The sequence below is a fragment of the Centrocercus urophasianus genome, unplaced genomic scaffold, assembly GCF_019232065.1.
Source record: "Centrocercus urophasianus isolate 14NV4802_14NV808 unplaced genomic scaffold, USGS_Curo_1.0 seq_12, whole genome shotgun sequence".
Taxonomy (NCBI): Eukaryota; Metazoa; Chordata; class Aves; order Galliformes; family Phasianidae; genus Centrocercus; species Centrocercus urophasianus.
This window is the reverse complement of record NW_024884364.1, coordinates 56,989,441-57,004,825: the sequence shown is the minus strand read 5'-3', so window position 1 is coordinate 57,004,825 and position 15,385 is coordinate 56,989,441. Positions and strand designations below refer to the sequence as shown.

Here is a 15,385-nt window from a genome sequence, read left to right as displayed (position 1 = left end):
ATTTTCCAGTTTAATTATTTGAGGTCGATGATACTCTTTCAGTGATTGCAGTGGAGTTATGATCAGGTTTTATACACTCAGTTCAGCTCCTTTTGAGACACCTAAAGAGACACATCTTTTCCCCCCTTCCCCTTAGGATTAGTATGTGCTGAATTAGGTAAAACACAACAAAACAAAATATCACGGTACTTTTCATCTTCAAATCACCTGGTGCTTCCAGGTGAACTGCTCCAATTCATCTTCTTTGCTTTGTGGAGTTGAAGAAATACTTTAATTTATGGAAGAGATCTGGATATCTGATCCAGATCTCATTTTATGTTGGTGCTGGTAATTAAAAATCATCTTTTGACTTGTAAACTAAGCAAATCTTGTACTTAATAAAGAGTACAAAATAAATCCTAAGGCAGCAATTTTCTCCATCTAGAAATACACTTTTAATACATCCAGGATAATCTGATTATGTTTCCAATATGCAGGATTAGTAATTTCCTTTGAAATAGTTTGACTGTTCTCACTGCTCCCTTGCTATACTGGAAGAGTACACGACACTGTATCAGTGTCTTGCACATTTCATTATCTCTGAAATGACCATCTCTGTCGTGATCAGGCTCCTGTTGAAACTTACAGCTTGGCAAGGCCTGCAGGCCCTGTTTGCACAGCCCATTCGCCTCATTACTCTGTGCATGTGTTTTACACATTGTCTTCTTTGTCCTTCCCTACCTGCAGGTAGCGTTGTTGCTGATGCTGTTGGTGCTGGAGTTGCATAGGTGGCAGAGAGGACGACTGGGAAGGAGGAGTTGTGGCAAACCCTTGGTTTAACACTGCTTGTCCCATCAGAACGATTGGAGAGCTGCTGCTGGAAGCCTGCACTTCCAAACTTTGAAACATTTGTTGGTTTTGAGAATATCTGTGTGGGGAAGAAGAAAAACAATCAAGAATAAACCAGTAGAAACAAAGGCCTTCTCCTAGGATACAAGGTGGACATCAATAGTCTTCATAAATAAGTCTTAATAAAAGATTCCAGTTCATCAGATCTGTGCACATGAGAACCAGCACCACTGGCAGCACTGCTCTACTTAATGCTGTGCATGAGCTGAGCTTGCAAGGCAGAGCACATCGCACCTCAAAATCCAGACCACATTTTAGGTTCATTAGAGATTCTGGTTTATGCATGTCTTCAGCCACAGGTTCACATCCCAGGCTCATTAAAGCAAATGGCCTTTGATTTTTTATTAATAAGATGAGTTCTGAACTGCGGCAGCTGAGAAGTAAATACATTCCCTGTTCTGCTGCCTGTGCTTTGGTATGGCTGCCTGTGGGGGTGGCAGTCTTCTGCAGAAGGATGGGTAGGTTTCATTACTTTTTAAGGTGTGTTTCTTCCTTTTTAAGGAAGAACACAAGAAGCCTCTAGAAGTCCTCTAGAATGAGAGACATGCCAAAAACAAAACACTCAGCTCCTCTTGCTAGGCTGCTTTTGCATAGCAAATGCCAAATATGTGCTGTTTTGCAGAAGGCTCTGGGTAAAACCACAATGGAGCTACTGCCAACCCAGCCTAATTCTGTTTATCCTGTAATGGGTGATGAGATCATACTGTGCTGTGTGTTTTCTAACAGCTGTTCAAAATTAGGGGTTAGTCAGAAATGGCTAAGATTTGGGCACTTATGAAAGGATGTGAGCTCAGAAAAAGCAAAGCGTTGAATGGGGAGAGGTATGTTTGAATATCAGGCCTGTTTATTTCGAGGCTTAAAAGTAGATCTCAACTGTAGATTTCTATGCTAAAGGTTTTAATTCAAGGTAATCTTAAGCAGCAACAGTTATGTTTAAAAAAGAGGTACTGAATACCTACATTCCTGAGGTAACTTATGGAATCACTTTCATTATGTATAAAGAACCAATCGTTTTGACAGCTCACAATTAAGGACGGTGACCACAAAAACAAACAGCTAAAGGGGAAGAAAAGCATTTTATGACTGAAAGTTTCTGCTTCCTTTACCCAAAGTTTAAAGAAAGAAACAATGCCATTTATTTAGCAGCATTTCAGAGAGTGCTGATGCAGGGTCTGTTGATTCTTTTGGCTTTGCTGCTCTAAATTAGGCATTCCTCCATTGGTGTTACTCCAGCACTTCACTGTGCAGAGGGGGAGAACTTCCTTAGTGCTGATCATTTCAGCTGGGTCAGGACTTACTTTCTGTGGGTCAGAAGTTCCAGCACTGAAGTCAGCGCCACATGAGGGCGAAAAACTCCCCAGCCCGGGCTTCTTAGGATCCACTGACACATTCTGTTTCTCTCTGTAATTGTTACTGATGTGACCAAGCAGATGAGGCTGACCCTGATGCTGGAAACGAGGCTCGGGACTGTAATGTGCTCCTGATTGTATCAATTTTGTCATCTTACTAAAGAAGGCTGTTTTCTCTCAAAAGTAACTTTGGCATTTTATCTTTAACAAGCCACATACTTAGCCTGGGATCCAGCCATGCTGAGGTCTGAAGAGTGTCTTGCATTACAGGATGTGGGCATCATAGGCTGAATAGGCTGGCTGAGCAACAGTCTTGCACATGGAAAAAAGAAAAAGTGATACTGCTGTAAGAGAAAGACCATAAAAATGCCTTATTTTGAAAACTAAGATGCTTTTGTAGATATGGCACAAAATTGAGCGTAGGAGATGTAACCTCAGCTCTGCTTAGTGGAGGTCTGGGACCATGCATTCCAACTGGGGTCACATCTATGCCCTTCTGAGGTGCTGGGTTTCAGGAGAGAGAAACTCTATTGTTCCTGCTGATTTCAGTGGGAAAGGGTTGTATTGCCTCAATATCCAGCTGTCTTTTTTTTTTTTGATCAATCACTTAGGTTGGAAAAGACATTCAAGATTACCAAGTCCAACCATCAACCTAATACCAAGTTCACTGCTAAGCCATATCCTTTTTGTACCACATCTACATATCTCTTCCCTCTGCAGTCTGTTCCAATGCTTGATCACCCTCTCTGTGAATAAATTCTTTCTGATATCCAAACTAAACCCCCCTGGTGTGATTTGGCACCATTTCCTCATGTCCCATCACTTGTCATCTGAGAAAAGAGACTGGCACCCACCTCGCTGCAGCCTCACTTCAGGTCACTGTAGACAGAGATGAGATCTCTCCTGAGTCTTCTTTTCTCCAGACTAAACAGCCCCAGTTCCCTCAGCTGCTCCTCATATCTCCTGTTTTCAGGTCCCTTCTCCAGATTAACTGCTCTTCTCTGTGTGTGTTTGACCAGCTCAGCCAGCATCCTTGTAGTGAGGGTCCCAAAACACAGCACTCAAGGTGCAGTCTCACCACTGCCAAATACAGAGGGGCAATCACTTCCCTTACCTGCTGATCACACTGTTTCTGACACTGGCCCTGGGCACACCGCTGGCTTGTGTTCAACAATCTGCTGATCAGCACCCCCAGATCCTTTTACGCTGGGCAATATTCCAACCAAGATTCATACGCTTAGTTGGAGCTGGAGCCTGACGCCCTCCCTCACGCCCAAAGGGCAGCCTGAGGTGTTGCATATCTCAAGACAGTGCAATGGTCTGTGTTGCGCCTTACCTGAGCTGCTGGTCGTGGCTGCAGCCAGCAGCGGATGCACCAGGACCAGAGCTGGGGCCAGGGCCTCGGCGTGACAGAGGGGTGGAGGGGCCAAACAGTGTGGCCGTGCTGCGACTTGGGCGGCTGCTGCCTGTTGTCAGCTCAGTGCTCCTCTCTGCCTTTGGGCCCTGCAAGAGAACAGGGAGAGGTGGCTGGGTGTTAGGCCTGGCTAGCCTTGCCATGAGAGCCCCACAATGGGAATCAAAGAATCATAGAATCATTAAAGTTGGAAAAGACCTCTCAGATCATCTAGTCCAACCATCTGCCCACCCCCACCAGCCCAATGACCACATCCCTCAGTGCCACATCCACACGGTTCTTCAGCACCTCCAGGGGTGGTAACTGCACCACCTCCCTGGGCAGCCTGTGCCACTGCATCACTGCTCTTTGTGAGAAGTTTTTCCCAACATCCAACCTGAATGACTGTTTCTAAGAAAAAATGTAATTGTCTTTCTATTTGTTCACTTTTAAACAGTTACGTTAATGCGGGCTGGTAGGAGGTTAAATGCTAAGGCTGAGTGCTCTAAGCTGTCACCTCACTGTGGTACAGCCACACTCACTGTGCACTCTGACAACAGCAATAGAGGCTGTGGCTCCTTTGAAGGGAGGCACAGCTGGTGGGTGGAAGAGCAAAGAAAGAAATGCCCGGAAGTCTGCAGTAAGACAGAACTGCTGTGCCAGGCCTGCTCACTCCCACAGGTCTTGGTTACAAACACTTGATGCTGCGCTTCCATTTCCCCATGCATCTCGCATCAGCATCCAAGCACTCCAACAGCATGCCAGCATGGCAGGCAGCAGGTAACTCTCCTGACTGAGATCTTAAAAAAGGGTTTAAGGTGAAGTAAATGCTGTAGGGACATGCTTTATATAGTCTGCACTTAGAAGAACAGAGGAGGAAAGGCATAACTGCAGGACTGACATGATTTTACTTGCTTGTCTTGTAGCAGCTCAGTGTCTTCTTTCCAAATAAATGCTTCTGTAGTCAAATAAATGATTACCTGGCTCAGAATCACGCTTGCTTCCCTCAGTACTTGCTGGCTCGGTGTTTGTGGAGATGCAATTTGCCCTGGGAGCTGAGGACTGGGGACAAGCTGCTGCTGAGAAATGACCCCCGGCCTCTGCTGTAGCGGCTGTGGCTCTGACTGCTGAATATTGCTGAAGCTCAGGGACACTGCTGGCTGCTGCAGGAACATCTGGAAAAGAACAGGGGAGATGTTTTATTGACGTAGGCCAATTGTTACAAGTAACAAAGGTGACGGATTTAAATCTAGAGATATTTCCTAAAGTAATCACAGCTCTGAATTCACCATGCATTTCCTGTTAGTTGGAAATCATGTATTTCCTATGTTAACGATTCTGCTGTCTCTGGTTTCTTTCTTTTTTTTTCTAATAGTGCATCATTACTTGTGAAATGTGTCCTGAAAGTAAAAGCCTTCACTCCATGGGGCAGGCAGGGCCTTTCTGAGAACGGTTCACTGTACGTTTGTCATATTCTGGGGCACCCTGACCAGAAAGCAAAGAGTAACTCCATGTCTTTTTAATCCTTTCATTTTTCCTTTCAGCAAATCAGCTTGTCTTTCAGGCAAGGCTGCTATTGAATTTGTCTCAGAAAATTCAACACCTACTATACAGTTAGATAACTGAACGTATTTAATGAGGCCACAGCAAGGCCAGAGTTGTCCATGTTGAATGACTGTGTCCTTATCATCGAGAAGATGTGTAAACAGGCAGTCTCTGTCATTTATCTGATTTTCCATCAGGTAGCTGTCACCTGGTGTTCTTCCTAATCATGCCATGCATTCAACTCATGCAGGAGAACTAGAAGCCCTTCTGTAAATGATGTACTCTCCATTCTTTCACTGCAAGATGAATCTTTCTTCTTCAAAAGTTGCAGGGCTTTGGAATCTTTTTGCTTTCCTAGAGGCTATTTCTTTTAAAACTATTAATAATTAATGCTACAAGATATCTTTACAATATTTCAAAACTATCTTCTTGCCACCAAGGGCTGTACAAAGCGACGCTTCCAAAGTAGTTGAAGGCATCTTTGGCTCTGATTCTGGTCCCACACCACTACTACAAGTGTGGAACTCCATTAATATAAGCGGAGCTACCGAGAGTTTAAATGAAATCAGAATCACAATTATTCTCTTCATTACTCATCCATCAGTCTCACGCATAGCAGTACGTCTGAGGTACACCCAGTAATTAGTACACCTTTATGCAGCTTATTGCTATATTAGCAATTCCCTGAACTATCATGTCCCCTGTCATTTCTTTGGAAAAAAACCCACACCTTTCTTCAAAGAACCGACAAAATGCATTGATTTTCTCTGCATAAGCGTCGGCTGATCTACCATATTTGTGCTTATTTATCTAGCTTTAAAAACATAGCTTTTATTCAAATATAATGAATCTCTGTGCGCCAAGATTTAACGCAGAAGCAAGGTAGAGACAAATCTTACTTTAATCAGTTACTTTAATGAGAGAAGTGGGCAATTAATGAAAATGTTAATGGACTTAAAGCAATGGTGTGGTGTGTTTCAGGTCCTGCAGGCTAATTTCAGAGATGCTTGACAGAAATAAATGGGTCAAGTCACAGAGTTGTGGCTGCTTGCAGCAGGTCTGAAATTAGCTCCAAGTGTTTTCTTTTAAAAACACTGCTCGCTGGGTTTGGAGCCGTTACATACTGGAAAGACAGATGGTCTTGCAACTTCTGCCAAGTAAATAGGTCTTATTATGAATAAATCAAAGACAGAAATTATGAAAATTCATTTTCTTGTTTATTTTTGTTATATAGAAGCTCAGCTTTGGACACGTTTGGTAAATGAACTTGATTAACTCCAGCAATGAAACCACTCTCCGCTGATATAAAATGTTTGACGTAAAATTCAGAGGAGGCAGAGCAAGTGGCCTGTTTCCAAACATGTCATGTGGACTGTGAGCCCGTTGTTCCTGACAAGACTGGCACAAGGTATGACCTTAAGGAGCAACGTCTTAAGCATCCTTCCTGGATATGGTGCGCAGTGCTGGTGAAATATTAAGTCCTTCTAATGCGAACTCAGTATCCATCAGTGCAAAAGTTAGACACAGTGAAACTTGCAGCAGATGACTTGCTCTGCAGTGAACTGCCTGTGTGCCTGCCTTACTTCAAGGCAAAGGCTAAGTAGCTTATCCTTGACAGGAAGCAGAGTAACCTACTTTGCAATTACCAGAGTGTGCCACTGGGCAGGAATGTGCGCAGTTGGCAGCCACAGTATGAATTTACAACCAACTTTATTGCAGTAAACCAATTTCTTTTGTTTGTGCGTTCATACCCTGAGAGGCCTAGCAGTGCTTCATACCGAGGGATGCTCTCCGTTGCATTAAAATGGACAAAGCAGCATTGTTACTGACTGAACATAAACATCCGGGAAAAACGAGCCGAGGGCAGGAGGCAATGGTATCATTTAACCTTTATCCCTGCAGAACTGGAAGACCCAAGACATCTCATAAAATAAAACTTAATTGAGAGAGTACTGAAGTAAGGAGTTGCTACCTGCAAGTTGAGCCTGAAAGCAGAAATGTACTCCATTTGTACAAAACAGTTTCTTCATAATGTATCTCTCGTGATAGTCCTGCCTGGATTCCTCTGAAACACTGCAGCTTTAAATAGCAACAGAGACCCCATAATAAAGAAAGAAATCTTTTCCAGTCGGAACGAATCCAAACAGATAAATCAGCAGCCCCATAACTGCGCTGCCAATAACGACATGTCTTGTGGCTGATTTTGTGGACTGCAAAACCAAAGAAGCATCTTACAAATATATTTTAATTGGCCAGCTTGTTAACATACGCAGCAAAGCTGCAAGAGAGGGAAGGGGCCATCTGACACTCATTGCGATAGTCGGTCTCTGCAGCTAATGGGTGAATCGCACTGGCAAGATGTGAGGGAGACAGCTCTTTGACTCTTTGCTGCTTGGATAAGCAGGTGATGACAGCTCTTCGTTACAAGAATCAGGGCTCCCTCAGTAAAATACCTGCAGAGGAGAGAGGTGCAGCACTGGGGATCTGAGATTCACTGACTTTGAAGAGAGATTGGCTTGCAAATTATGGGAGGATATGTATGCTCTCATTTTCACTTCTTGCAAGCTGCTCAGTCTCAGCTCTTCTTTCTGCCTTCCTTTCCATCCGCAATTCATTAGTCAGACTGTTCAAATCTGGCACAGACACGGAATCCTTCAGACTTCTGAGGTTACTCCTGCTGCTGCTGCCCTTAATGCTTTTGTTGGTCAGGAGAGCAGTACCAAGGACTTAATGGGGTTTTGAGCACTTTGTTCAGGGCCTACGGCACTCCTGCTAGTTTCATCTTTCAGTGCACCAGGCTCTTGGAAATAGTTACAAATGCAGACAACTGAGCTTGACATCCGTCCTGTTGGGAAAGTGCTTCTTGGTGAAGTGCTGCACTACACTTTTGAAGACCTCTGAAGGAAATGGAAATTGGGCTTAATTCTCCACAGCGCTACCTGTACACTTCGGGACAATATGCTAATAAAGGAGCTAACGAGAGAAAACCAGGGAATGCTTTTCCCTTTGTGGCCAGCCCACGGCACTCCCCTGTGCTCACAACCAGCACAGCCCTATTCTCTCTGTGGAATATTAAGAAGACCAGAAATCTGCTCAACAGTAAGGCTCTTCAGTTTGCTGCTATGCTTTGCAACCTTGTTAATAGATATAGGTTGATGTCTGCAGCCATGCAGCTCCCTCAGTGATGAAATCTGTTTGGCAGAGCACATGGTTAGATTTCCGATTCCACAGTTTAATCTCAACCTCCTGTGAGTCACAAAAGTGCTACAAGTGAAATTGTGAGGCTTTATTTTAAACTGCCCCTAGCCAAGTACGACAGAACTAATCCCCAGACCCACTCCATCCTTGTAATGGCATGGTAATTTATTTCTTTTTTTTTTTTTTCAACCTAGAGAAAGCAGGAGAAGTAAAAGTGTGACTGCTCACAGCTTGCTGCCTCGTGAGAGTGGTCTGAGGGGACCAAGAGGCACTCAGATCCTAGAGCAGGAGGACCCTCCCCATCCAACTATACAAAAACAAAATCTCTTTCCTGCGTGTAAGAAGGTGCTCTCGTTTTCTATTTTTTGCCTGGATTATGTAAAAAAGGGGAAAAAAAGGATCAGGGCATATAAATATTGAAGACTTCACAGAGGCAGAGTTATGTTTTTTGCACAATTAGAAGAAGTGAAAATATCATGTCTCTTGATATTCATAATAACGATAATAGCTTTCAGACACATGCCAAGATTCTGAATATTCTGGACAATTGCAGAGGGACTTCTCCTTCCTGCTAGTCAATGTCATTCCATAACCAATAGAAAAAATACACTGAAATTAAGCCTGGTCTGCCTGTATGTTTATATGGAACCAGAAACAGGGAGCCCTGCTTCTAGGACCCTGCACTGCTATGCTGCAGTATCTTAGGTGGCAAAGTTTCAAATTTGGCTTCACCAATCCCTTAATTGCCTAAACATACAATCCCAAGCGGTTTTAATGCATGAAAATGCATTTCACAGCTGCTGATGAGAGGTGAGATTCTATTTCTGTGCGAGTCAGAAGCAAATTTCCCATTGGCTTCACCAGGTCCCATGTTTTCATCCTGTGCTTAAAATGTTCTTTGAGACCTTAATTTCTGTGGCAGAGCTTGTCTTCTAAAAATCTTGTTAATACAATACTCACAGTGGGTCCCCAATGCAACATTTCTAGCAAGGGTCATTTAACCTGATATTTATAGTTACATAATAAGGAACAGAGCAGTAATCAACCTGCTTTTAGGAAACTTCCATAAAAGTGGATGATTTCTTACATTTGTCATTAAAAGAAACCTGAGATGTACTAAACTGAACTTGCTGGTGCAGTAGGGATCAGGGGTAGTACAAAGTCAACATTGTACCAGCTCTGTGCAGAAGATATCAAAGACATAAGGACAGCAGCCCCAGCCAGTTTCACCCTAAAGGCTTGGGCTGGTCCAGTGACAAATGCATTTAGACACCTCCCAGCTGTAAAGGAATGAACAGCAGCAGAGGTTGTGGAGGTTTTAATATGAGAAGGGAATTCATTTCCTGTACTCTGTGTCCCAGCTGTGATAGGGCCAGAAAAACAGGAATGAGTGATATGAAAGAGATGAGCACTTGGGGAGTGCCTGAAGGAGGGCTGGTGACTGAAGGAGGGACAGACATGGTACTGAGCACCCTTAATGTCCCCATGAAACACGCAATGGATTGATGGAAACTAATGAACTGGAGAGATACAATCAGTGCTGAATATGAACATGAACATGTTTCCATTACAGCTGCTCACTCAGAAGACTCACTCGATAAAGTATTAAAACATTAGTGTAAATGACTCAAATTCTTTCCCCCACCACTACGGTTGAGATATTTCTTTCTTCTCTTCCTCCAGAGAGCTCTTAATCTTTCCTGACGTAGGTTATTCAAGAGGCTTTCAGAGGGCAACATCCTCATTCAGATGAGTTGGCTTTCTCATGTCCATATGCCATAGCCCCAGCACGTCCAACCCATGGCCCACAGGCTGCATGTGGCTAGGCACAGCTTTGTCAGCTCATCCCCTAGCCACCCTACCCCTCACTATAAAGGCAGTGGCTCTTCCTGCTCGGGTGCACAACCATCACTCAGCAAGGACCAAACTGTGTGCTATTAACCATATACCAGGGTATGGGGTGCAGTGCAGTGCTAACTCAAATTATGGTAAATAATGTTATGGATTTGGATACATCAGCTTAACACAGTCTTGTGAACAGCAAAAAGTAATGCAGCCGTGCTTTCCATTGTGATAAAGGAATTTGAGAGCAAGTTTCAAGATTGCAAAAAAAATCATCAGTGTTTTGGTATACTTGCAATTCCATTTTCAATGAGCACAAATACATTAACTGAAAATTTTCAAGTGGAATGTATAGAGTTGCAATCAGGTAATTCAAAAATCTGACCATGTCTCTCTACTGGACTTTACAAGCCCATTTTTAGCATATATCACCATGGTGATGTGGTGGGTAGTGCGTATCAGCAGTGATGCCATCATAACAGCTGTGGAACAGTGGGTCACCTCCTCTGATGCACATTTTTAGGAGTGCTTCTTCCTGGCTGGTGAAAATGCATAACTAGTGGTGGTAACTACGGTGAAAAATAGTGTTTTGTAGCCAAGAACTTGCTCTATCAAACAGTGCTATTGTGCTCTTTGTATGGGTTATATTTACCATGGAAATAAAAAGGAGGCATTGCTTGTGGAGCATCCTAAGTGTACACGGCTCAAGACAATTCCTCTTTACTTAATGCAACCCAAGAAAGTGAAAAGGTTGGACACCAGTGCACTTAGGCCCTGGGGCTCATTTTAAGTCACCAGCCCTATCAAATGCTTCATGGGAGGGTAGTTGGTCCTCCCAGCAGCAACGCACCTGTATGCTGGAATCCTGGACCAGGCAGAGCTGCTCCTGGATCTTCTGGAGCTCCTCCTGCTGCCAGCGGATGTTGGCTTGCAGGATTCGTGTTCGCTGCTCCAGCTGGTCCTTGATGGTCTGGAACATGCTAAACTGGGCAGAGAACTAGAAAAAAGGAAGAAAAATGAGTCTTTACAAAGAAAACAGGCCGTCACGCAACATCATTCTGTAAAAAGTTATTGGTTTTTTGACTGCAAAGCACAGTCAAAGGACTAAAGTATGTGTTTGTAATATACTACCATCTAGGCAGAGATAAACCTTTTCTATTTTCAATTTTATGCCCATATATTAAATTGCTTCACTTACAGTGATCTGCTTACAACTGACCCTGTTCTGTTAGGGAATTATCAGAATACCCGTTTTTGAGAGTATGCTGCTTTAGAATATCAAGAGCATCTTAAATGGATGGCAAATGAGTGCATTTTTATCATCAGTTTGTAGTTTGGAGCCCTTAGCACAGCATAGCTGTGTATTCCAAATGTGTTTTACCAACTTCTTGCATGCAGAAATAGCTGTGGTGCAATGCTTTATTCTGCTGTTCACTTACTATAAGATTGTGCCACAGCTCACCACAGTAAACATGTTCTAGATTTCTGCCACTGTGTAGAGGCCAAGCTGCAAGAAATACTCATTAAGCTATTTTTGTACATAAGGTAAAACAAATAGCACAGCTCAGTGAGAGAAAGGCTTTTCTAAATAATAATGTAGAATGGCGATCACTAATGAGGGTCAAGAAAAAAGTGCAGCCTCCATAGCAGCTATGCCTCACACCAAGTGGAATGGCTCCATAAGCACAGAGGGGAAAACATGGCCATAAATTCCCCATTTTATTTGGTGTTTACAGATATGACTCAATGTCCACCAAAACTCATTATTACTTTAATTGGCTTTGGAATTGTTGCTTTGCACAAGCTCATATTCCAAAAGTAAAACACACTTTGAGAAAAACCCACGGTGTTATGGCTTCAAAAAAAATCAGTGTGTTTTTCTGTTATCAGGGTATCAAAGAATCCAAAATGTCTTTGAAAAGACACAGTGCTGGGAGCATCCAGGAAAAGAGCAAGGAGAAAAAGAAAGAAGGCATTTTGCTATGACTTGCTGAACTTGAAGATGGCATGTTGTTCCCTTGTTTTGTTTTTTTTTTTTGTAGCTCTGTGCTGGTGGATGAAGTGCACAAAAATATATTGCTGTTGATTTTAAATCATTAGTCCATTATTTTATTCAGCATCTTTTATATGTAACATATTTGTTTAGTATTGTCTTTTTGTTTCCCACTTAACAGCAACAGCAGTTAGCTGGCCTACCAGGTGAGAGCTGCTAAGGAAAAGGATGAGAAACTCCTTCCTTGCTTTTTCCTACTCTAAGACCAAAGTTTATTGATCATTCTTGCATTGATCCCTGTGACTACAAAGCTTCTATTGTTTTCGTGCAGTGAGAAACTAACAGCAACTGACCTGCACCACAAACTATTTATCTCAAGATCATCAGCTACTCTACTAATTAAGGAATAAATCTGTAATTATATGATACATTAAAATAGCTTAACTCAAAATGTTCCACAACAAAGCACAGCACTGCTTTAACTTTGCCATTAGCATCAGATAAAGTTGACATTCATCTCACTTAGGTAACTGCAAACTTCTTGGGATCCTCAGAAAAGTGCATGGTACAGGTGACTGTACCAGCTTCCCAGGTACAGCCAAACATGACAGACTTAACCTATGAGATATCTATAATTGCAGAGGGTCACAGTTTAATCCAGGGAGAAAAAGATCCCTACAGAACCATGCAAAACCTTTCAATTCCTTCTGCCTTCCTACTTCTAAGCCTAATGCTGGAGACATGCAGCAGAGTCGTGAGAGCCTCAACGCCACCATGCTGCTGTGATGCCACGTGAGCTCTGGCCAGGCAGTGAGAAGGAGGCCCCCTTAGTGCACAGCCCTATAGGGCACAGTCCCTGCAAGCCAGGTTTCATTGCCTTTGAAGTTCATGGAACAACTCGTTCATTCTCACTGCTACCAAACAACACCTGCGCAATCCCAAATGGAATTATTAGCGCTGATTATTATTCAGTCATCAGCATCCGCTGTGTTGTAGGGAATTTATTACAATGAGGGAGACAAACAAACAAATATTCTAATAGGGAGCACTTCATTTAATGTGAACCATTTACATTCAGGCAGCACCTAGTGCTTTAAGGTTCATTCAAGGAATGCAAGGTTTGCTTCCCCCATTTCAGAAATCGCCAGTCAGGGCTGCACCTGTGGCCATGCAACAGAACAGCACCACGCTCTGGTGGTGAAGATGGAGCTGCAGCACCAAAAATTGTTGTGCTGGGACAGGGAGGCGGCAGGGCCTTTGGTTAACAAGCAGAAAGCATCCCTCCAGCAAAGGCTGTGGCATGGAAGAAAAGAAAGCAGAAAAAAAGTCATGCAGAACATGCACAGGGTTACAATAAATAAACTAATTGATGTTTGGAAGTGCATTAATGAGTAAAGGAGAGGGATATCTGTAGAAGAAAATGACTGCTCAGAGCAGATAATTGATATGCTGTTCCTTCACTGCATGCTGGTGTGGAATCGTGAAAAGAATATTAAACACAAAAGATAAATGAGAATTTGTTATTTTAAAGCAGGGATCCTCAGAACTTCTTATGTTTTTTATGTTACTGGAAGAAGCACTGCGATCTTGCAAGAGAAGACAGCATACAAACAGCAGCAGCAGCTTAGGTCCAGGACTCTGCCATTTCTGAAATCAGAGGTTGATGGGACACTCATCACAGCACAACTGCAGGGCACAAACAATGAGATGGGAACGTGGTGCTCCAATCTGCTCCTTCCAAATCTACTGCAAATCATGGAATCATAGAATCATTAAGGTTGGGAAAGGTCACTAAGATCATCTAGTCCAATCATCAACCATTAACCCAACAAAATGAGACACTGAGATGGCTTTCTGAACCATCACCCACATGTGAGATACAGGCTTAAAGATTTAAGTGGAGGAATTTGTTAGTCTGGAGCATGTCCCGCTGTTGCTAGCACACTCACAAAATGGGTGCTGCTGTGCTCTTCGTGTGTCCCTTACTGCTGGCTGGTTCTGCCTCCATGCAGCCAAACAAGTGTTTTAGGAGGGCTTTTGTTAGCTTTAGTTTTTTTAATTCTCACTGTAACCTTGATTCTGGAGGGATGTGATTACATAGAAGCAAAGTTGAAATCTCTGCCCATCTCTGCTTTCTGTCATCCTGCAAAGTAGATGTGTGAACCTATATGCACTTGGACTTGTGCTGAGAATGTTTGCAGAAAAATATTTAAACACACAAGTGTACAGTTCAGATTACTTTCCCACAGCATTTTAAGAGTTTGAGAGCTGGTGGAACTTTGATTTTAGCTACTAAAGAGATTGTCTAAAAACCCTCAAGGGCCTGGACTCCTGTAATGAATTTATTTATTAGATGAAGGGAGAAAGCAGCAGAAGAGAGTTAAGTGACCTATTCCACTTCCCACCCCCCAACTAACCTGTGCCAGTGGTGCAGGCTGACTTTGCAAAGTTGCTTGAGGCAGCAACTGTTGTGGGAGAAGCTCACATGAAGGTTGAGAAGGCAAGGAAGCCTAGGTTAAAAACAAAGCAAAACAAACAAAGCAAAACTTTATTTATAAGTTTGGCTCCTTTGAATTCCATGTTTCTTCTAATGCCCTGGCATTTGTGCAAGTTGTTTGGATTTGCTAAGCTGATGACACGTGCCTTCTGCCTTCTGCCTGTCCCTATGGCTCTCTGGAAGTTACCTGCAGAGCGGTAGGCTGGCTGAGCCTGTGTGTTGCTAAGTCCTGCTGCGTGCTGGATGTTCTCTGCAAGGGAGTGCTCGTCTCTGCAGTCAGCTTTGTTGGTGTAGCTGCAAGAAAAGTGACTTTTGGTGAGTTCTCACAAACTGCAAATCATCGCCACTGGAAGACAAGATTATGAGACCTAGCTAAAAATGATTATAGCCTGGCTGAATTCCAGCTGGAGCTGAGGCTGTTCTTGTTGGCTTCAATGGCAGTAGAATTAAACTGATAAGGAGAGTCTGGGCAAAGACAAAAGTCAGAGACAGCTTATGGCTCTATGCTCCAATGAGCAGAAGAAAAGGACCCAAAAGCTCCCTTTGTATGGACTGAATAACTAGATTTAGCTCACTGTCTTTTCTTCCAGGCAAAGAAGCAGAAAGAGCACATAAGGTGTACCCAAGTCATGGCTGGAGCATCCTGAATCTTGGCCAGAACAGTTCTTGCCTCCGGCTGC

The 15,385-nt window shown here is 43.1% G+C and overlaps 1 protein-coding gene across 5 annotated transcripts in view; it reads right to left on the bottom strand.

Annotated features, from left to right (window-relative positions):
• NPAS2 (neuronal PAS domain protein 2) overlaps window positions 1–15,385 on the bottom strand; it is a 97,367-nt gene that overhangs the window by 1,753 nt on the left and 80,229 nt on the right. For all 5 annotated transcript variants that reach the window (XM_042810817.1, XM_042810813.1, XM_042810816.1 and 2 more), the window contains 7 exons: window positions 14,893–14,999; window positions 14,626–14,718; window positions 11,066–11,212; window positions 4,611–4,805; window positions 3,574–3,740; window positions 2,457–2,549; window positions 721–907 (listed from right to left, as the gene is read on the bottom strand). In XM_042810817.1, coding sequence (XP_042666751.1) covers window positions 721–907; window positions 2,457–2,549; window positions 3,574–3,740; window positions 4,611–4,805; window positions 11,066–11,212; window positions 14,626–14,718; window positions 14,893–14,999 — 989 coding nt within the window. The remainder of the gene's footprint in view (window positions 1–720; window positions 908–2,456; window positions 2,550–3,573; window positions 3,741–4,610; window positions 4,806–11,065; window positions 11,213–14,625; window positions 14,719–14,892; window positions 15,000–15,385) is intronic.